Source organism: Indicator indicator, chromosome 15, assembly GCF_027791375.1.
Source record: "Indicator indicator isolate 239-I01 chromosome 15, UM_Iind_1.1, whole genome shotgun sequence".
NCBI lineage: Eukaryota > Metazoa > Chordata > Aves > Piciformes > Indicatoridae > Indicator > Indicator indicator.
In genome coordinates, this window is record NC_072024.1 from 4,469,656 (window position 1) to 4,491,854 (window position 22,199).

The 22,199-nt window shown below is 40.4% G+C and overlaps 1 protein-coding gene across 1 annotated transcript in view; it reads left to right on the forward strand.

The window, feature by feature from the left end:
* The window catches only part of SHQ1 (SHQ1, H/ACA ribonucleoprotein assembly factor), a 53,494-nt gene that overhangs the window by 14,248 nt on the left and 17,047 nt on the right, over positions 1-22,199 (forward strand). Inside the window, exons 7-10 of the mRNA XM_054387336.1 lie at positions 1,142-1,296; positions 3,649-3,702; positions 6,315-6,438; positions 15,299-15,419. Of these exons, the coding sequence (XP_054243311.1) occupies positions 1,142-1,296; positions 3,649-3,702; positions 6,315-6,438; positions 15,299-15,419 (454 nt within the window). The remainder of the gene's footprint in view (positions 1-1,141; positions 1,297-3,648; positions 3,703-6,314; positions 6,439-15,298; positions 15,420-22,199) is intronic.

Genomic DNA, 22,199 nt, shown 5'->3' on the forward strand with positions numbered 1-22,199 from the left:
TTAGCTCTGGCTTCTGGCTGTTTTAATTGTACTAAATGGCTCCTTGATTTACTTCAAGTTTATAGAGATGGCTTCTAGTCAGTTATCTACTTCATCTCTACTGCTATTTCAAGGCAATTCTGTCATCCTTTCTGAAGTGTTTGAAGTGTTCTTCAGAAGGTTACCAGTCAGCATTCAATATCCATGCCCATACCACTGCTTTCTAGAGCAGTGTTTTGATGCATTGTCACAGCATGCCAGCTTTGATGTTATCTTTCATATGCATTCTAAAGAGAAAGTACTGGGTGAGAAGCTTTTTTTGGGTTGGCTCAATATAGCCATTCCTAACTAGATGAGGTACACTGAAGATAAGCAAAATGTGATGGTGACTGATGGTGGTTACCATAGCTCATTGGGAGAAGATGCAGCTTTCATACCAACGTTGGTGGGTGTAGGATTTTGATCCTTCTTCATTCTTCCACAGACACTGGAAGGATATTAAATGAAGCTGCTAAATCCCAAACAAAGCTCCTAAATCAAGCCTAGCTTATGAGTTGAAATTCAAAGATTCATGGAATGGTTTAGGTTGGAAGAGACCTCAGCGACCATCTAGTTCCACCCTCCTTGCCATGAGCAGGGACACCTTCCACTAGACCAGATTGCTCAGTTGATGAGGCTTGGAAATACAGGATTGTACCTTTTCTTTTTCTTTTCTTTACTTTTTGTTTTTCCCCTTTCCCTATTTCTTCATTTCTTACATTTTTCTACAATTAGAAAATATATTTTTGCTAGCTTATTTTCTTATTTTTATCCCTTACAGCATGGACTTAAATGTAATGAGATCCTGAGTGTGCTTTTATAGCTATATGAGACACCCAGGCATCCACAGAAATCCTTGGCATTTTCAGAGAGGTTCAATAGTGCCAGTGTGTACACGCAGTACATTGCATGGCTGGAACTTGACTTTGAAAGGAATATATTAGAGTTTAATCAAAGTGAGAATTGAGAGCAGGAATGATTTAGGCTTTTTTGTTGAGTGATGAGTGACTTGTGATTAGTTATAGGCTTCTTTTTAAAGAGACTGTTGAAGTAGTATTACCACCTATTAAAATGAATGTGCCAGCTTTAAATTCATAATCAATTATCTTTTTACTTTTTATAGTTGTCTTCTCTGAGGAAGAGAGAGAGCAGATGAGGAAGTTCACAAATAAATCTTACCTTCTGGATAAAAGGAGCCGTCATCGTGTATATCTTGGTTTAATTGATATCCTGCTGGCGTATTGCTATGAAATCTGTATCAATGAAGGAGACAAGAATGTAAGTCAAAAAAAAAGACCCAAACCATAAAAATTTAGTCTGTTTAAGGAACCTAGCGCTGGACTTTGTACTGACATTTAGGAAACTTGCCTTTTAAAGTGAACTTACCTCAAAGCATTAAAAATACTTAATTGAGTAAGTTAAAATGAGAGACACTGTATCTCTAGATTGGGCTCTTGGGATGTATGTAGGGTTGGTCCAGAGGAGGGCCATGAAGATGATCAGAGAGCTGGAGAACCTTGCTTGTGGGGACCTGCTGTGAGAATTTGGGCTGTTCAACCTGAAGAAAAGAAGGCTTGGGGGAGACCTTAGGGCAGCTTTCCAGTACCTGCAAGAAAGCCAGAAAGGGATTTTTACAAGGGCTTGTAGTGATGGGATGTAGAGGGAATGGATTGAAGCTGGGAAGGGCAGATTTAGACTTGAGATTAGGAGGAAACTCTTTCTAGTGAGGGTGGTGAGACACTAGAACAGGTTGCTCAGGGAGGTTGTGGTTGCCACCTCCTTTGAGATGTTCAAGGCCAAGGGTAGATGAGGCCATGAACAACCTGGTCTCGAGGAAGGTGTCCTATGGCAGGGGGTTGGAACTAGATGATCTTTAAGGTCTCTTCCAACCTAAGCCATTCTATGGATCTATGAATTAATATGATTACAAAATATTTCTTCTTGGCAGCATTTTACTTGTAGGAGAGGAGCAGAATTGCAGAAGATTCCAGACCATTCTGCTTTTCTGATTTGGTTTCTGTTGTAGTGTGTCTTGACTTAACTAAATGCAGATTTCACAAAAGAATTGTTCTTTTTTTATTGCTGGTTCTGGTTTTGGAACAGTTCCATAATAGGTGCCTTTATCTGTAGTAACACCACTACTGCTTTGGTTTCCAAGCAGTTTGGGATGGGAAATCATTGTCTGTAGGACTGAAATGATGTGTTTAGTGTTTTATATAGGTTACCTTTACATGCCTTCAACAAAACTGATTTTCCTAAGTGTTTTTTTGTGTGGTTTTGTGCTTGTTTTTTTTTTTTTAAGCTTATGCACTGACTATGGAAAGTATTTCTTGAGGTATTTTGGAAACTAGAATGAGGCATTTAAAGGTGGTTGGAGTTTTTGTTTTGTGGTTTTGTTTGTTTTTTAATTGACACACATTTAAAGAATAAAAAATCCAAATGGGGAGGAGTTTTCTCTTAGTATTCAAGCACTGAAGGGAAGTGGGAAGGCATGTTTCCATTTTCAGGATTCTGGTGTTTTCCCATCTCTTACACAAGCAGCAGCCAGCTTTATTTTGTGTTCTGCATCTGAGGTTTTTCACAGGAGATAAATAAAGAATTAAGAATATAGCAGAATTTCAGAACTGATTCCCTGCTGTCCTTCATAGAGCTTTTCTTTTTGAAACGGACTTGCTCCCCAGATACAACCTTGTGCCTAGCATCTCCTCTGCTGATATTAATCAGTGGGATGTCTTCTCAATGCTTTAAAACAAAATATTGAAACATATAATCAAAGCCATTGTATTGTAATCAGCCTGAATTGTGGGACATGGGTTTTAAGAATGACAGGCAAAATGTTCAGACCTCGATATATAACATTTTAATAACACCGTTATTCAGCAGAATAATCTGGAATGGTGGTTGTATCATGTGTTACTGCTGCACAAAATTGCAAAGACATGAAGAAAACAGTTGTACAATTTTTTGCAGTAACTGTGTGGTATGTGTGGAGAAAACACAGTGGCTTTTTCCCCCTTTTTAATAATTTTGGTGGGTTTTTGTTTTGTTTTCCCCCCTGCTCTTTTAATAGGAAAACCAAGACGTTCAGGCCACACAAATCTTTACTTGAGCCAGGATTATAGATGAGGGCTTCCTGGCTTTTTGCCCTGCTCATCCCACTGGACCACAGTACCACAGAAATACTGTGAATCTGTCACACTTCAAGAATAATGACATTTTACATGTGCTGCTGGCTTTAGGACCCTCTCTGAAAGCCAAAAGTCTTGAGCTGTTTTCAGGAAGCAAGGCATTTTAGCTTGAGCTTTGTTGATTTAAGTTTCTGTTTCTTGGTGGAAAGGGACAGAGTTCCACTAAAATACCATTTTCTGTGATTGCTGTTATATTTTAAAGGCTTTTGCTGCATGGGCTTAGATATTCCCAGCATGGAAACCAAATCCGTTATTTAACATCTGCATTGCAATATAACTTTTAATGCTGTCCTGTGGCCATTTGAATGCACATAATATAATTACTGCTTCATATTCACAAAGGTTCTTAAATTGCTGCCAGAATGTTATCTTAAATAGTTTGCCAGCAGTCTTGAATGTTGAATCGGATAATACTTGTTTTATGGTCTTCTCTTAAAATCAGGTTGAATCATCTTGGAACATCAGGAAACTGAGTGCAACATTGTGCTGGCTGGAGGTAAGTTAAAACTTAAGCTTCACATTGTTTGCTGGATTGGTTTTGGTATTTTATATTGCTTTTGTGGAAAGTTTACTCTATTGGTATTGAAGATGAATTAAGCATGTCAGTTTTATATTAAATATTACAAGAAACTGACCCTGACATAGAATCATAGAATTGTCAGGGTTGAAAGGGACCTCAAGGATCACCCAGTTCCAACCCCTCTGCCATGGGCAGGGACACCTCACAGTAGAGCAGGTTGCTCGGAGCCACATCCAGCCTGGCCTTAAAAACCTCCAGGGATGAGGCTTCTACCACCTCCCTGGGCAACCTGTTCCAGTGTCTCATCAGCCTCATGGTGAAGAACTTCTTCCTAACATCCAATCTGAATCTACCCATTTCTATTTGTTTTCCATTCCCCCTAGTCTTATCATTACCTGACACTCTAAAAAGTCCCTGGGCTTATGAGCCTGGAATATGAGCTTTCACCTGTCTGGTTGATGGGCCTTCTTCTGGCCCACTCTGGAGGAGCTAAGGATAGACACAAATTAAAAGCTGCTTGTATGCATTCTGTCCCTGGCTCTCGGGCTTGATTCACAAGTTCTGACCTTTAATTAGGAAGTAACTCTAATTATTCCTCCCATATGTCCACAGTACATACGTGCAATTCCATGCTTAGGGCAAGAAAATACAGCCTTCTGTCTCCTTGATCAGAAGTCACAGATATACCTTCCCATTTAACTGGCTAAAGCACGTTGAAATAGAAAGGGCATAAAGGGCTTGAAAGCAGGCAGTGTAATTTCTTAATGTTCTTGTGTTGAGTCCTACCTCAGATAGAGGTTTTAATAACTTTTGGAGGTAGCAGGCCTTAATGAAGCAGTCTGTTGTTTGCCTCTGGGGGCTTTGACTGCTGAGCTGTTCTTCAGCCTTCCCAGTTGATCATTCTGCACTTCTAGCTTGCACTTCATCTGAAAATCAGGTGGCTTCTGGCTTCTTTTCCATTCTGATGTGTGTCTTCAGAGGACATTGAGTTCAGTCCTTCCAAAGTTTCTAGTAGTGGCAGAAGAGAAGGCTTCAGGGAGACTTTAGAGCAGGCTTCCAGTACCTGAAAGAAAGCCAGGAAGGGATTTTTTGTAAGGGCTTGATAGGATGAGAAGGAATGGATTGAAGCTGGGAGGGGCAAATTTAGACTGGAGATAGAAAGAAGTTCTTTCCAGTGAGGGTGGTGAGACACTGGAACAGGTTGCCTAGGGAGGTTGTGGTTGCCCCTTCCCTGGAGGTGTTCAAGGCCAGGCTGGATGAGGCCTTGAGCAACCTGGTCTAGTGGAAGTTGTCCCTGCCCATGGCAGTGAAGCTGAAACTAGATGATTTTCAAGATCCCTTCCAACCCAAATAATTTTCTGAATCTATGAACTGGTTTCTTAGTTCTGTTAGTTTTATTTGCAGTCACATGTTGTGCAGTAGCAACAGAGGAGTGCAGTTGAAATGAAGCGATTGCCTTAACTCCTGGTTTTGTCTCAGATCCATAGCCAAACACAGAGAAGGAGTTTTCTGCATGTGCTTATCCTATAATCTAGCAGTTCTTGGCGCAGCCTGTGCCAACAGTATATTTCACACCCAGAAAATTCAGTCTCCTGGCACCAAGCTGTTAATAGCTCTATCTGCTCTACAAACCATGTAGAGGCGGGTGTTTTCATCAATCTGTAAACAAAATTGCCTCAGCTCTAGTGTGTTTGAACTGAATGCCATTTTGCTGTGCATGACATCTACACACCTTAGACTCTAAATATTAAATAATAAAACATAAATGATTCAGATGCTTGCTGGTGTTCCATTAAAGTGAAAAAAAAATGGCTTGAGGTAGTCACATAATGCCAAAAAGTGCTGGCTGTCAGCAAAGTGTTCTTATTAATTTTAACAAATGGAGAGTTCAAGACAAAATGGCTGTTTTTATTTGAATTCATAAATGGTATATTTTGTCTTGAAAAGTGAAAGCTGGGAAGGAAATTACTCTCTTAAAGTCCTTAATAACTCGTTAATGCCTCTGGCCTGAGTAAATTAGAGGTCTTCCTCACTCGTAAAGGAGGACAATGAACTGCTTTCCCTAGGCAGATGTATTTATCCCTGTCTTAATATCTATCATTTTCCTGAAAGGCAGAGTCATGTATCATTTTTAAAGATCTTATATGTACACATGTATTTGGTTAATATCATATGGTTTTAATTTTTCCTTTTTTCTTAAAAGGCTTTTTATAGCTTCCCCTTAATATATCTAATAATGTAAGACAGATGTAATTTATTGCTTTAATCTAAAGAATGGCAGAGTCTTGAGTTAGATATTTTATTTTTCTTCTTTTTAATTCCAAACCACCAAAAATCACAGGACTTCTCTTATCCTGCCATGCACACTAAATTGGCAGTGTCTTGTTTCTATTTAACATGTTGATTTCCATATCTATTAAAATACAGATTTTTCAGATGCATAATATGTAAAAGTGGTGTTTGTTTTTTTTTTTTTTTTTTTTGTATTCTGCTGTGACTTCTTTTCCTTAAAGGGAAACAAACACAATCCTAATAGTTTATATCAAAAAGTTCACAGACTAATTTAGATTCTTCACTGATCTACACAGAGTTTCACTAGTATTCAGGATGTCCTGGTATCTTTTGGGAGAAGAGTGCTATGCTATCCTCTACACAGACATTTTGGATTAGTGACACGTGCTTTCAATGATACAGTCATGATACTGCAACTAGGTAAGTTTTTGAGGTATGAAAAGTGATGCCTATGTAGCCACAATGCTTCTATGTCTGGGGTTTTTAGTAAATTTTGATTCCTTTGGTTAGTTTCACCTAAACTTGATAGATCATCAACATTTCTAGGCATCTTGTGGTTTTGTGTGGGCTGGCGAGAGAAGGGAGCAAAATTAGCATCCAGGAAAGAGCCCCTGAAGCAGCTGATGTATTAGCCAGGGATAATACAACTCTGGTGGTGTAAATGCAACTCTGTTATTCACTTCAGAAAAGCTGCATGGAAGAAATGGCACAAATGTCACAACCATAGAAAAATGTTTGATCAGATCTTGTGTCATGATAAATCAGGATAGTTCAACCATGATTTGTAAAGCTTTATGGAAAACATCTTCTAAGTATTTTTCCCTATACTGTATTTGTCTGTGAAGAGAGGTTTTTTTGTTGGAAAAGAACATTTTAGTGAAGCTTTTGGAAAGTTAGGTTAGATAGTGTAATTTTTTTAGACCATATTCTAAAGGTGTCTATTTTATTTCAAAGCAGGGTCACTTAAAAGTGTAACAGCAATCATTTGTTCTTTGTGTTTTTCAATTACCTGACTGAAACCCTGTTAAAAAAGACTGGAAAGATTTCTGATAACTTCCATGATTTATCTCCATCTAAGGGAACTTTTTCAAGCATCATCTTCAGTTGTTCCAACTGTTCTGTTTAAGTTCTACTCATCACACATTTGCAATTGCAAATCTGGGCAGCTTCCCTGCATGATTTACTGTTTGGAAGGACTATTGTTTTAATTTAACCCCTGTCAGTGATGTTAGGATTTTGACAGAGGAAGCTTGCCCTAATGTTGAATTCCAGCTCTCCTTGCCAATTTCTTTTTCTAGAATTAGATCTTCTGTTGTTTTGATTTATTTTTAAACTGAGCCAGTCCATTAATTACTTTTTTCCTGTTTCAAATAACTGTAGTTGATATCAAGCCATCTTAATTCCTAAAGTGTTCCATTGTGTGTTCCAGTTCAGTATTGCCATACAGAATCACACATTGGAGGGCAAGAGGTAGTTTTGTGGTTTCTGTTCAGTGTTTCAGTTCTTTGTAGGATTAAGGCAGAAAGGCTGAGATGACTCTCTGCTATCCAGTTGGAAAAACAGAAATCCTGAATTTCTATGAGCATTAAAACATGTTTTCTATAATTGTTCTTTTAGTACTTGCTATAATTTTTTTTCTTTTAGAGGCAGAGGCCTAAATCTCTGATTTTGATATGTTATCTTAGTTGCCTCCTTCTTGTTAGGAAAATAAGACAGCTCTAAATAACAGCCAAGTCGAGCTGTTCACAAAAACCCAGCAGTGAATACCACAAAAATGATTCAGTTGAGAAATGAATAATAATTTAAAAACTTTTTCCTTTAAAACTAAAGCATAAAATACTGACTGTGTGCTACGTATTTGTATCTTTGGTTTGTTTCACATTCATGAGTGGATCTCTCATGATTTTAATGACTGCAAATTATGCTATCAGCAATGATACTCTTTTTATATACTCCCTCTTTATCCCAGACAGCTTTCATACCACAGTGCAAATTTTCAGCTTCATAGATCATAGAATGCTTTAGCTTGGAAGAACCTTGAAGATCATCTAGTTCCAAGCCCCTTGCTATGTGCAGGGATACCTCCCACTAGACCAGGCTGATCAAGACCTCATTCAACTTGGCCTTGAAAACCTCCAGGGAGGGGCATCTGCAGCCTCCCTGTGTAACTTGTTTCAGTGTCTCACCACCCTCACTCCACTCTAAAGCTGTCCTCCTCAAACTTCAATCCATTCCCTCTCATCCTGTCTCTGTAAGCCCTTGTAAAAAAGTCCCTTCCTGGCTTTCTTGTAGGCCTCCTTCAGGTACTGGAAGGGCATTCTAAGGTCTTCTCAGAGTCTTCTTTTCTCCAGGATGAGCACTCCCAGCTCGTACAGCCTGTCCCCACAGGGGAGGTTCTCCAACCCTTTGATCATCTTCATGGCCTCCTCTGGATCCGCTCCAGCATCTCCCTGTCCCTCTCATGATGAGGAAACCAGAATTGGCTGTGGTATTCCAGGTGGGGTCTCACAGGAGCAGAGTAGAGGGACACAATCACCTCCCTTGTCCTGCTGGTCACACTTCTTTTGATGCAGCACAGGACATGGTTGGCCCTCTGTCCCACCCCTCCAAACAGCAATATTAGTATCTACTACTGCCCAAAAATATTGATGGTTCAAAATAACTTACTTTGTAAGTCAGGTAGTGAAGATTTCAGAGGAAGATCTGTTTTGTCCCCACTTATCTTCAATGGTTTATGTTGCTATTCATAACTGGAAAAAGGGTATTCTGATAACAAGATTGAAGCCCTGCCAACCTTTCAGATATTTTAAGAGGCTGGTACCTGAGAGGTGAGCTATTTGCTTTGTCTTTTAATGCTGTGATGGAAGGTGTTACTGGGAGTGAACCTTCAACCATCCAACAAAAGTTTTCAGTAGTTTGGTAAAGGAGGTGACATCTACAATAACGGCATTGTCAGGTTTCCCACTCCATCCTCCCTTGCTGGACATGTGGCTGCTGTTGCCTCCTTACCCTCTGCTTCCAAAACACGGCAGCCTCAGTAGTGCTTATTGCCATGGTCTCCCCACGTCACCCATGATGGTCTGGCTCCAACAGTGAAGTCCCCATCTTCCCTGAAGGAGTAGTTCGGCTCTGCTAACTCATTCTCTACTGGGATGGGAGATAGGCTAGCCTTGGTTTTTTTTTCTGACCTCAATGATTTGCCTAACAATGACTGACTGCCATATAAAAGAACTTTATTTTATTGATGGTGAGAATGGTTGAGAAGCAGTGGCAGAAGTTCAGAACTGCAGCAGGGCTGGCATCATTCTGTGCATGTCTGTGCTGTGCTGGTTGCCTGGGAAACGTTGCAAGATGGGGCGACCAGCTGCCTCCACAGAGCTGGCCACTGAGCTTCCAGACACTGAAGAGACACATGCAAGCCTCAGGAAAAGGGGACATGTGTCCCTTTCAGCTCTAGTTGCTCATGTTGGAGAAGAGGACACTATCCTGAGTATGTGCTGTGATAGTCTCTGGGAGCTGCCTGGGAAGCAGACACCTGTACATTGCTTACTTCATGTGGACGTAAATCTGTTGGGAGGGGCACTAGCAAGTTCGCAGTGCAGTGATAGAAGTAATGATGAATATTAACTTCTGAAAGTTCTGGGGCTTGTATGAAATTAGTGTTTACTGTTATGATGTGTGTGCAGTGTGAAAAGTGCTAAGTTTAAGTAGACAGCTACCAAAGAATTAGGAAAGAGAAAAGATAGAGTTATTATCTGTCTATAACCAGAAGCAGTGCGGGGAAAGTGTATTCTTAAATAGATTTCTAGATAATGTTTGTACTACCAGGCACATTTGTTCAGCCAGAATATTGGCTCCTTCAGACCAGCAGAAGTTGAGCCATGCTTTTGAGGACTTCGTGGTTTTACACGATACTTAGCCAGCAACACAGTGCGCAAAGCATAGCTGTCATAGGCAGCATTAAATACTCTCTTCTCTTGTTTGTTTACTGGAAATGATGATGCTTCACCAGTTTGGCACTATTGCAATATACATGTGATGGACATAAGTGACAAGTAACAGATACTGAATTCACAGATCACAGAATGTTAAGGGTTGGAAGGGACCTCTGGAGATGGTCGAGTCCAACCTCCCTGCCAGAACAGGACCATATAATCTAGTGCAGGTCACTCAATAGTGCCACAAAACCCTTCCTACTATTCATGTAGGTGCCAGAGGACTTGCACCTAAACTTAAAAGGAAGAATCAATATGAGTTGATCTCATCCTGACTTCAGGTTTCTCTCAGAATGCTGGTAACAAAAGCTGGGACGTAGTATAATAATGTTTTGATAATAATAAGCACAGTAAACTAATTTATTTGAAAACAAGTAGAGACTTCTGATGGGATGGAATTGTAAAGCCTCAAGTTACGTGACTTGACTTTACAAATATTAGTACTGTGTTAATGGATCACTTCCAAGCTACAGGGTACTGCATTTTTAAGCTATTAAGGATCCTTGTGTGTGGTTGAAACACTTTTTTATTTTGAATGGAGACTTCCTGCCAAAGTGTTAATTGTAAGACAGAATGCATTAAGCTGATTAATGTTAAGGTCCTCAGCAGACTTTCTCATGTTTTACTGGTCTGTAATACTTAAAATACTTGAGCAAAACTGTTGAGAATTCAGCATAGTTGTCAAGGATAGCTATAGGATTTAGCCGCTCTTGGGGTGCGAGTAATGAAGGGAGGGAAGTGGCAGCTATAATGCTGTTCCCAGCAAAATGTATGTACTGCATTGGACAGTTAACTGGCAAAAGTTTCTTGGGTGTGTTTTTGTGTCAATATGTGGAGCCTTGGGTGTGTCAGTTGGTGATACACTCAGCATGAGCTGGCAATAGTTGCTTGCAGACCAGAAGGCCAGAAGTGTCCTGGGATACATCCAAAGAAGTGTGACCAGCAGGACAAGGGAGGTGACTCTGCCCCGCTGCTCTGCTGTCATGAGACCCACCTGCAGTACTGCATTCTGTTCTGGTGCCCCCAGCATAAGAGGGACATGGAGCTGCTGGAGCAGATCCAGAGGAGGCCACAAAGGTGTTCAGCCTAGAGAAAAGAAGGCACCAGAGACACCTTAGAGCGATCTTCCAGTACCTGAAGGGGGCCTACAAGAAAGCCAGAAAGGGACTTTTTACAAGGGCTTGTAGAGACAGGATGAGAGGGAATGGATTGAAGCTTGAGGAGGGCAGATTTAGACAGGGGATTAGGAAGAAATTCTTTCCAGTGAGGGTGGTAAAACACTGGAACAGGTTGCCCAGAGAGGTCATGAATACCCAGGCTAGATGAGGGTGTTGAGTGATCTGGTCTAGTGGGAGGGGTCCCTGCCCATGTCGGGGGGGCTTGGAACTAGATAATCTTCAAGGTCCCTTCCAAACTAAACCATTCTATGAATCTCTGAATACTGATTTAGAACTTAACATCTATGAGCTAACAGCAAAAACTTATTTGTACTCTTTTCTGTGACATAAAATATGCTTAACTTCTTTCCGTTCAGCAGTTAACACCAATAGATTTAGGATGATATGATTGTCCATTAAAACCAGGTAGTACTTTTGCTGAGCTGGGTAAGTTATTACCAGGATTATTTAATTTAAAAATCTTTTCTTGTTTTTAAGAATGTTCTTGTTCTCACTTTTAATTGAGATAGTGAAGTTCAATTTATCTTTCTAGATGAATGCTTCTCCTCCTTGAAAATGTGGAGAAAGATAAAATGTGTAGGAAAAATAATGTAAAATAGATTGAATGGGACTACTGGTTTTTCCTTGCTTCCAAATAGGAAGCAAGAAGGAAAGCTGGCAGAAAGTAATGAAGATATAAATCATAGGTTGTTATATCAAATGGCAGATACAGAGCTGGGATCAAACAATAGCCTTTTTCAAAGTAATCTGTGGAAAGAAACCAATTTTGTCTCAGAAAAAACAATGGATTACTCCTTAGATTTGGTGCTCCACCGTCTAGTACATAGCTATGTGAAGAAAAGGAGCTTTGCTATCCTTGACATGTCTTTATCTTCTATTCTATGGCTGTCTTAACTCCACTATACAATGAAATGACAGTCCTAGGGCTACAAAAGGAGTATGACTTTTGCAAGCAGCACATTTTGGCTTTGCTTTAATAGACAACCTTTCAGTGAGCTGCACTGACATAACTGCCAAAAAAGCCTCTTGCTTGTTCATCTTTTGGCTTTGTCAGTGCTTTGATCCAGTTCTCTGTATGGATTCACAAGTACTTGCACTGGTACATGACAAGGAGCTGTGGAAAGGTGAGGCAAAGGAGTGCAGCAAGGAGTACTTAAAGCAGTGTAAGTAATAATACTGCTGAATACATAACCACAGTCTGAAAGTTAAGACCAGATATCTACTAAAGACTGAAATTAGTTACCCAAAGACAGAACCTACAGTGTGGGATCTCACAGAAACAGGCCAAGGATCATCATCTGTGTGTTAGGGAATATCATACACTAAGGTTTAAATAAGGCTTGATCTTCAGCTGTTTTATTTTTAATTCCTGTGGTAAGGAGTTAAATGCAGTTTTGTAAAGGACTTCTTGTTTATAGGGTGCATGTTTAGGATGTGTAGTCTGAAAGCAGAAGTTTGTAATCTGCTGTGTTCTGTGTGTTTGCCTGTATAAAGGGTTTTCTAGCTTATTGCCTGGCTGGGTTTTCAACCTCTCTACTTAGAGGCTCATTAAGCTATTTTAATCTTAAACTTTAATTTAGGAAGAACTACTTTTTATTGAGAATTAGTTTTATAAATTTACGATTGTTACCTGACAGATGAGTAACAACAGTGGATGTTGTAAAAGGTTTTAGGCTGTCAGCTTGACAGCTAGAATCTTAAAAAATTAGCAAAATGTAGCATTTATTTTTAAAAGAGCACACTGCTTTTTAGTCAAAATAGTTAAGTTTGATGAGCTTGGCTTGACAAGTGTTGCTGGAGATGCAATCTAAAAGTTCATCAGTTATATCTGGGATTTTGTATTTTCTTTCCTGGCTTCTCTTCAATTGGTCTTTTCCAAACAAGTGAGTTTTTGGAGTTCTGTTTACCATGGCTTTTTACTTTCCACATTCCTTCTCCTTATTTCTATCTTCCACATCCTTGAATTTTTCACTCTCTGGTCTGTATTTCTTCAGGGCAGAATTACTTTAAAACAATTAAATGTTGTGCTTGAACAGCAGGGGGAGTTCTGCTCTTTTTTGGGTTTTGGGTTTATTTTAGATCTCTAAAATGTAATTTCATCAATGTTCAGGTTTCATAGCCTAGGAGGAGCCAGCATCTTGGGAGAGGGTTATTAGATTCCATTTGCAGTAGTGGCTGTTTTCATTTGATTCTTCTCCCTCTCCCCCCCCCCATTAAACAGTGAAAATGATAATTAGTAATTCTGTAGTGTTCCAGCTCTTAACCCTTTAGCAACTTACATCAGAAAACTGAGAGGAATCAGTTCTCTTCTTCATAAACAATGGTTGCACATGAAGAAAATTTAACTGACTGCAGAAGCATTTCTGGATGTGAAATGAGAAAATGAATATTCAAGGTTTTAATCTTTTACTGCAGCCAAAGGGTTGTGATCAATGCCTCAATGTCCAGGTGGAGACAAGTGACAAGTGGTGTCTCTCAAGGATCTGTATTGGGACCAGTGCTGTTCAATGCCTTCATCAATGGTAAACAGCATAATTGAGTGAACCCTCAGCAAGTTTGCAGATGATACCAAGCTGAATGGTGTGGTTGATGTCTGAAGGATGGGATGCCAACCAGAGGGACCTGGACAGGCTGGAGAGGTTAGCTGAAGAGAATCTCCTGAGGTTCAGTAAGACAAAATTCAAGGTTCTCCACCTAGGTCAGGGCAATCCCAGACATCAGGGCAGGCTGGGGAATGATGAAATTGAGAGCAGCCCTGCAGAACAGGACTTGGGAGTTATGGTGGATGAGAAGCTGGACATGTGCCAACAATGTGCACTTGCAGCCCAGAAGGCCAAGGGCATCATGGGCTGCATCAAAAGCAGCATGGCCAGCAGGTTCAGAGAGGTGATTCTGCCACTCTGCTCTGGTGAGAGCTCACCTGCAGTGCTGTGTCCAGCTATGGAGCCCCCAACACAAGAGAGACGTGGACTTGCTGGAGCAGGTGCAGAGGAAGGCTACAAAGATGATCATCGGGCTGGAGCACCTTTGCTGTGGGAACAGGCTGAAAGAATTGGGGCTGTTCAGCCTGGAGAAGAGGCGACCATATAGCTATACTTCAGTATCTGAAGGGGACCTACAGGAAGGCTGGGGAAGGACTGTTTAGAAGGGCTTGTAGTGATAGGATGAGGGGCAATGGTTTTAAGCTGGAAAAAGGTAGATTTAGGTTGGACATAAGGAGGAAGTTCTTTATGATGAGGGTGGTAAAAGACTAGAACAGGCTGCCCAGAGTTGTGATTTGAGGCCCCATCCCTGGAGACATTCCAGATTGGCCTTGATGTGGTCCTGGGTAGCCTGACTAAGTTGGAGGTGTTGCTGCTCACTGGAGGGGGTTGGACAAGGTGACCTTTGAGGGTCCCTTCCAACCCAAATGCAATCTGAATTGATCAGCTGTATGTCAAATGGCACCTTTTTCAACCCAAAGGGAAATTTTCTTTCTGGAGGCTCATTTTGCCAAATTACTCTGTAACTGAAAGAGGTAGGAAAAGTTCTGCTGACTTCAAAGCAATGGTCAGAGGTGATGGTATCACTCACACTGGCTTGCACAACTGCTGGGGCTCCTGTGTGCTTGAACGTGCTGTGGGCAATATTCTCAACCTTATCATTTCCCAACACAGGTATTTGTGTAGGCAAAGAAACAGCTTTTCTCTTCAGATAAATGATGGAGCATAACTTTTGGTTATTTGTCAGTTACTTTTCAGCTTGCCCTTTAATTTTTTTTAAAATTTATTTTTAATATTTAGTGCTTAAGTTTGGGCCAGCACAGCTCAGAGAAGTGGCAAAACTGGGGGAGGGGGATTCTTCAGCTGTAGAGAATTACACGCATGACTATGCCTTGAGGCTTTGGTCTTGCAGAGAGATTCCTGCTGAATTCAGAGGCTCCACATCCACACAGATGTGGGTACTGAAAGGCATAGTCATATTACTGCTGTTCTGAGACTATGAATCAACTTCAAGTTGCAAGATGGTTGTAGATAGCATGGTTATTAAAGCCTCAAAGGTGAGAAGATGGTGAAGATTACCTGGTATGGTTTCTAGTGAATTACAAAAGTAAAAATCTCTTCCCAGGAAAAGCTGCAGTTTTGAAGTGCCTGCTGGACATTCACAAGATTTTTAGGGAGAATGACCCTGCCTACATCCTTAATGATCTCTTCATTACAGACTACTGCATCTGGATTCAAAAAACCAAGTAAGTTCTGAAGTAATTCTTGATGTGGGAAATGTTTTTACCATATTTCATCTGTGAATAAGATTCAGTAAAATCAAAAGAAATGCTCTCTCCTATAAATAGTAATGTGATCAGTCTTTCATTTGGCAACCTTGGCTATCCAGCTGTTCTTAACTATGTAAATAAAGACTTTCAGTGCATTTCTTTTTAGTGTATTGACTTCATTGTGGGAAGGAATGAGAAATTGAATTTTAAATAAAAATGTGGGGATTTTGTTAATATTAAGGATTTTGTGTTTTAATGATTTTGGGGGGGAAAAAACAGCTCCTGGGGCATTTTGATTCTATTGTGATCTTAGGAAGAGAGATGTTTATATAACACTTATGTAACATTAGGAAAAAAGGATGGAAACAACTAGTTCAGGTTTAAATTTATAACTTCCTCTAGAACTGATAACTTCCAATTCTGGTGGGATGCACACACAAACCATTTACATCTGCATGAAGCAGCTGATTTATAGACTGTAGCAGTTGTACCAATTGATTATTAACAGCAAAATAAGTGTCACAAATCTCTGTGTGCTGTGCACTCTTGCCCTGTGGTTGCTTGCCAGCTCTTTCCCTGGCAACGTGCTTTGGCTTCCACTTCGCTTGAGAGAAAGCAGTCACTCTGCCACTTCCAGACAAAGTCACTCTTCTTCAGCACTTGTGTCTCACCTGGGCTTTTTCAGTGGTTGTCAGCATGGCTTTGCTAATTTCCAGTACTGGGAGCTTTGCAACCAGAAAGGTTGGAAGTGCAGCATGCCTTAATGGTTTAGGAAAAAAAAAAAAACATTAGTAGGAAAATGGTGAGAAATTGATTAAATGAACACAGAAATCTGCATGTTAAAACCTTACTAAGCTTCATATTGTTCCTGCCAGATATATTCTGTTTTCATGTAGCTTTTTTTTCTCCCTCCCTTTTTGTCTTTGCAGCCTTCTCTGAAGGCACCTAAAAGCTGCAAGTAATGTTTCTCTGAAAAGGAAGGCATTACCTATACAAACACAGAAATGCCATTGTCATATTTGTTAAGACAGCAATATCTAGACTCATAAACCAGTGGTTAATAATTGTGTTTTCATTCCAGTTCACAGTTTGCTGTGAGGACAGGCTGGGGGAGCTGGGGTTATTCAGCTTAGAGAAGAGAAGACTCCCGGGGGGGGACCTTAGAGCTGCCTTCCAATACCTGAAGGGATTCGACAGGAAGGCTGGAGAGGGACTTTTCATAAGGGTGTCGAGCAATAGGACAAGGGGGAATGGTTTGAAGCTGAGGGAGACTAGGTTTAGACTGGATCTTAGGAAGAAGCTCTTCAGTATGAGGGGTGGTGAGACTGGAATAGGTTGCCCAGGGAGGTTGTGGATGCCTCCTCCCTGGAAGTGTTCAAGGCCAGGTTGGGTGAGGCCTTGAGCAGCTGAGTCTAGTTGAGAGGTGTCTCTGGCCATGGCAGGGAGGTTAGAGTAGATGATCTCAAAGGTCCCTCCCAATATAAGCCATTTTATGATGGTTTAATGAGTGACTGTGGGAGGAAAAAAGTGCACAAGACAAGAGGCAGTGAGGGGATACAGAGGGAGCTTGGTAATAATCATGATCAGAAAGGAGAATATGAAAAATAATTGAGCCAACTTGCTTAGGTTGTATATTTAGGTGTGATCTTGCCACTACTCCTTGGAGAATTAAAGGCCCTCAGTTCATAGCTCCTTATTACATATTGCAGAGATTGTTAATTCTTCTTCTTTGTGTGCTTTCAATAGCTATGTTCCCAGAGATGACAATGCACAAAACTTCTAAAGCAGCTGTAGATGTCTCCAAATGTTTTGATTCATCAGTTCTGATTAGTTACAGGAACAGCCAGTTCATTTTACATCACTGGTTTTGAGGAGGCCTTTTTTGGCCACACCTTAAACACAAGTGTGGGGAAATTCATGTTCAGGTTGAAAAAGTGCAGTAAGTGAAAAAGGAAAAGTTATTTCATGCATCTTTCACAAAGAAATGATTCACAAGGCAGTAATATCCCTGCTGCCCATATCAATGAATATAATGTCTAGCAAGTCAGTCATAAAACCCAAGGCTTTCTTTAAACACTGCAGAGGAGAATGTATGGTGGGTATAAGTGACTGATACATGAACACATTTACTCCCAGATGCATACATTATGTACCAGTTAAGCAGAACTGACAGCTTCTGGAAAGAGGGCAATTAAGCTATCTTATTGTCGTAATGACATGGCACAATAGTTGTCTGTCATTAGGAGAACAAGAGAAAGAGGAACTGCAGAAACCATTCCTATTTTTAGGGTCTGAATCAGGAAAGCATTTAACTATATGCTTAAGTCATTTGTGTTCAGTTTAGCAGTGAAGGATGTTCTTGAAGTTAGGGATGTGCAAAGTGAGCAGGAATATGTGGCTTACCTTGAAGGGAACAACAAAGCTTGCTTGTCATTCAGAAAACACGTCAACAGAATGAGAAATGGGTGATGATTTGTCTGCTAAGGACAAGGGTTCCCAGCTCCCCAAGGCGAGCAAGGCATCTGGAGTGGAGCATGGTACATCATCCATTCCAGAGGAGGAAGGTTATGATACCTGCCTGATAGGAGGTTGTAGAGCACTACCTAGTAACAAGTGATAGCATGAGAGGAAATGGCCTCAAGTTGCAGGGGAGGTTTAGGTTGGATATTAGAAGAAACCTCTGCATTGAAAGGGTTCTCAAACATTTGGAATAGGCTGCCCAGATAGGTGGTTAAATCCCCATTCCTGGAGATGTTTATAAGATGCTGAGGTGTGTTGCTGAGGAACATTGTTTAGCACCAGGCTCGATAGTTAAAGAATGGTTGGACTCAATGATCTTAAAGGAATTTTCCAACCAAAACAATGCTATGATTCTATGGCATCCCTCTGGTAATTGCCTTAGTGGTGAAAGAGTTTTGGGAGGGGAGGAGGGTGTTTACAGGCATTTTCGTGGTGGTCTTTCAATCGAGTTATTTGTGTCTGATCAGTCTGGATACTGCCTCTGTTTTGTTTCTTGGATGTTCTTTGCTCTGTGTGAACTTCATTAACTTTTTTTGTCTACATTTTCTCCTGTCATTTCATAGCTTAGTCCCAGGGCACTCTCAAAATCTGTGAAGGGTTTTTCTTTTCTTCCCCTCTTTCGCTGGTGTGTGACCAAGTCCTAATAGAGGCTGGGGTCTTTGAGCAGTTAAAACTCTCTGCAGGTTCTCTTTACTGAAAAAATAAAGCGCTTTTAAAATCAGTGGGAAGGAAGCTTTTTAGCTCACCTGTACTGGCAGAGAAAAGCCTGGGAGTTGTAGGTTTAGACTAAAAAAAAAAGTTTGGCACAGACAAAACCATAAAGGATGTATCAAACATACCATTGTATTCCAGAGTAAGCCTCCAGGAGATGAACACCACTGGTAGGTACTGGCTTTTAACTACTCAATATGGTGGAACAAAAACCTTTTAGCCAACAGTTTGTCAATAGCTGATTGCAAATTTGGTTTGAGATCATAATTTAGCTCTGGCTAAATCAGATGAATAAGCGAATGTGTCACTGGGCTGGCAAAAGATGATTTATTTTAAGCACAATGTATCTGCAATTGGAAATGATGAAGCTGCTGACTGAAATGCATGCAGGTGGCTAATAGTCAGTTGGGTATGATCAGTATGATGAGTACAAGCTAGTTCTTTAATTCTAAGCACTTTTTAATTTTAGTGTAGTTTAGGCTTTTTTAGAAAAGTGCTTTCATTCAGGAACCTGTTACTAAGAGAAAAGTAGATTCCTAGAAGTCTTAGGCAGTGCAAGATAGTAGCAAATGTAACCAAATTTTTGTCTTCCTGTCTGCAACCTTAAAGCTAGTTTTACCTGCTTTCTAGGTTTCTATAGTATCTCTCTTTGAGCTGCCTGTGAAGTTACTATTAATAATTTGATTAGTCATATAAAGTGACACGTAAGATCCTTTTAACTGCTCGTTAGGTTTTGAAGAAAGGGAGCATGTTGCTCAGCAAAACTTGCCAGAAAAGAGGGAAAAGTACATGCTAACCTGGGTAACAAAAGCTAGACAAAGACCTATGGAGGCAGCTTGTAGTAAATCTCAGCAGGTGGTGTCAACATTTATGTTGGAAAGCCAGATGCAGCCAGATGGAAAATTGCGTCTTTAACCCCTGAGGTCATAATGAGATGTCATCACTTCATTTGATCCCCCTGCTAAGTGAGCTTATCATCCACCCTGCTGTCACTTCTATTATTACTTTCATTTCCATAATAAAACTAAATTTAATTTGTCTGCTTTGCATACTTTTCTTCTTTAGGTCAGAGCTTTTACAAACCACTATGATACATATGGCAGCCTCTCTCAGGTGAAGTTAGGACTGAATTTACATTATAAGTCTGAGGTTTTTCTCTGTCTTTCACACCTTACTTGAAGCAGACGAAGATGAGGGAGAGGAGGAACAGGTGTGGGGAAACCAGTGGTCTTCTGCTAGGAGCAGAGCAATCTAGATGTGGGTTTGTTACAAGAGAGCTTTTTCCCTTCTGCCAGAGGAGTTGTGCCCATGACCACCCCATAGGAGCTGTGTCTTTATAGAAGTCAGAGTAGCTTACCCACTGACTCTCGCTCTGCTGAGGTTCCTTTGTGTAGTCTGATGTCTTTCTCCAGTGTTTTGTACTCCCCTTTGTGCCAGCCTCCATTCACATAGCTTTTTGTTGGCCACTGTTCTGGCAGTGGCCAACATCCCTTCTGGCAGCTTGGCTGCTCGGCTGCTGGCCATAACACATGGTTTAGGTGGAAGGGCGCACGAGGTCCTGTGAGTTCTTGTGCAGGCAGGAAGTTAAGTATGTGCTGTTCTGCATCCGTGCAGAAGAGAACAGCTGAACCCATATGATATAGGATATTTTTACCTAACTTTTCCATACATGTTTAGTTTTAAACCTGTACCACTGTGGTATCAGTAAATGTCTATTTTCTGTGTTCCTGGTTGGAGGTGAAGCTGTTTGTGTTCCTGGCTGTTCTCCAGGGGTTCATACACTTGCTTTTGCACAGTTGTATTGTTGTTTACTTCTCAAAGTTTTATGAGTGTGATGAATGCAGGAGAAGGATGTTTGATTCCTGGGTACTTGTATTATATTTTTCATTATTGCTATTTTTCTACTCTTTAACCATCTCACCTTTTATTCACAATCTGTTCAATTGCAAAAAACAATCATGTTGTCATTTGTGTTGGTGTTGCAGTGGCTTCAAATCAAGCACTGAAGGAGAGCTGTGTGTTAAAGAGATGAGCTCTTAAGTTGCCTCAGTGTGTCCTGTGGAACTGTATCTGCAACTTGATTTGGGATATCGGAGAATAGGCTGCTTTAATGTCTGTGAGCTCTGTACTTGCACCTTCATGTATAAAAGTCTGCTTTGCAACCTAAGGTGAATGTAGGTGTAGGTGTAACATGCTAGTTCAAGCATGGACTATTTGCTTTAAAGTGAAAACCAGGATTGCTGGTGGCAGTCATACACTCTTTGCAGAAGCTGCTAATTCAGATTTTCCTAAGCATATTTGCTTCTCTTGCTTTGCGGGTGAGACATACCCTAAAAGATAGGCTGGCTTCATAGGGCTGTGTTCCTTTTCATCTCTTTTGTTACAATGGAAACCTAGTCCTTGTTACAACATAATTACCTAGTCTGAAGCCAGCAGGGAATTGCTCCTTTATGTGTAGGGTGTGAAGCTCTCTAAATAAATGTAGGATTAATTACATTCACAGCATGTCATTGAGGTGATGAGACTGACTCTGATTGTTCAGCCTCCCCCTTCCTCCCCCCCCTTTTCTTTTCTCTAGGTTTTCTGAATTACTGTTGTAATCAATATGGTGTAATGTGGGCCTTGATTTTGAAAAGGATTTCAAGAGCCCAAGTCTTTCAGGAAAAGAGTAAGATCCATGAGATGTAGGAATTCTACAGCCTGTGTCATATGGGATTGTAAACTGCACAATGTAAGGAATCCAACCTTTCAGCATTGTAGTTGCATTGGTTACAGTTTGGTAGAGGGAAGTTTTCTTTATATTCATTCTGATCTCTTTCTTGGCTTTAACTAACTTAAAAAAAAAAATCTATTCTACAAGTTAGCATGTCTTTATATTTGCAAAAAAGACCAGGTTTGAGTGTTTAGAACAGCCTACTGTCATTTTGTCAAAGCTTACATTTGACAGTCTGAGTGGTGCTGATGGTTTGACTGCTGTTGTGCCCAATTAAATACCCTCTACCACACTGCATCTTCAGAAGCCTCTCTTCAGTTCATGTGTTTGCATAGCTCTGTAGATCTGTTACTAATTTCCATGAAGTGTTCTCCTCTGTAGAGCATCTTATTTATTTCCCATGTATCTTGTTACACATAAGAGCTCACCCATCCCTGGTGCTGTGCTTGTTTGTAGGGCAAAAACCATTTGAGAACAGCCTTCCTGAAAGAATTGCCTTCAGCTTTTGTTAGCTTTGGGGAAAATAATATCTAAGATAGAACATCTTTAAGGGTCTGTAGTCAAATAGTATGATATTCAGAGAAAGGTAAATATGATTTTAACATACATTCCAGTTGTGTGTAAAAATTATTGGTGAAACAGATCATTTAGCTGCAAAATTAGGAAATCTGCTCTGGTTATTTGCTAAGATGTGGAAAACTTTTCCAAGTGCTTCACAGTATGTAGAAAGCACAAATATAGGCTGGGGAAAGAATGGCTCAAGAGCAGTCTTGAGGAGAAAGATTTGGGGAGTGCTGGTTGATGAAAAACCC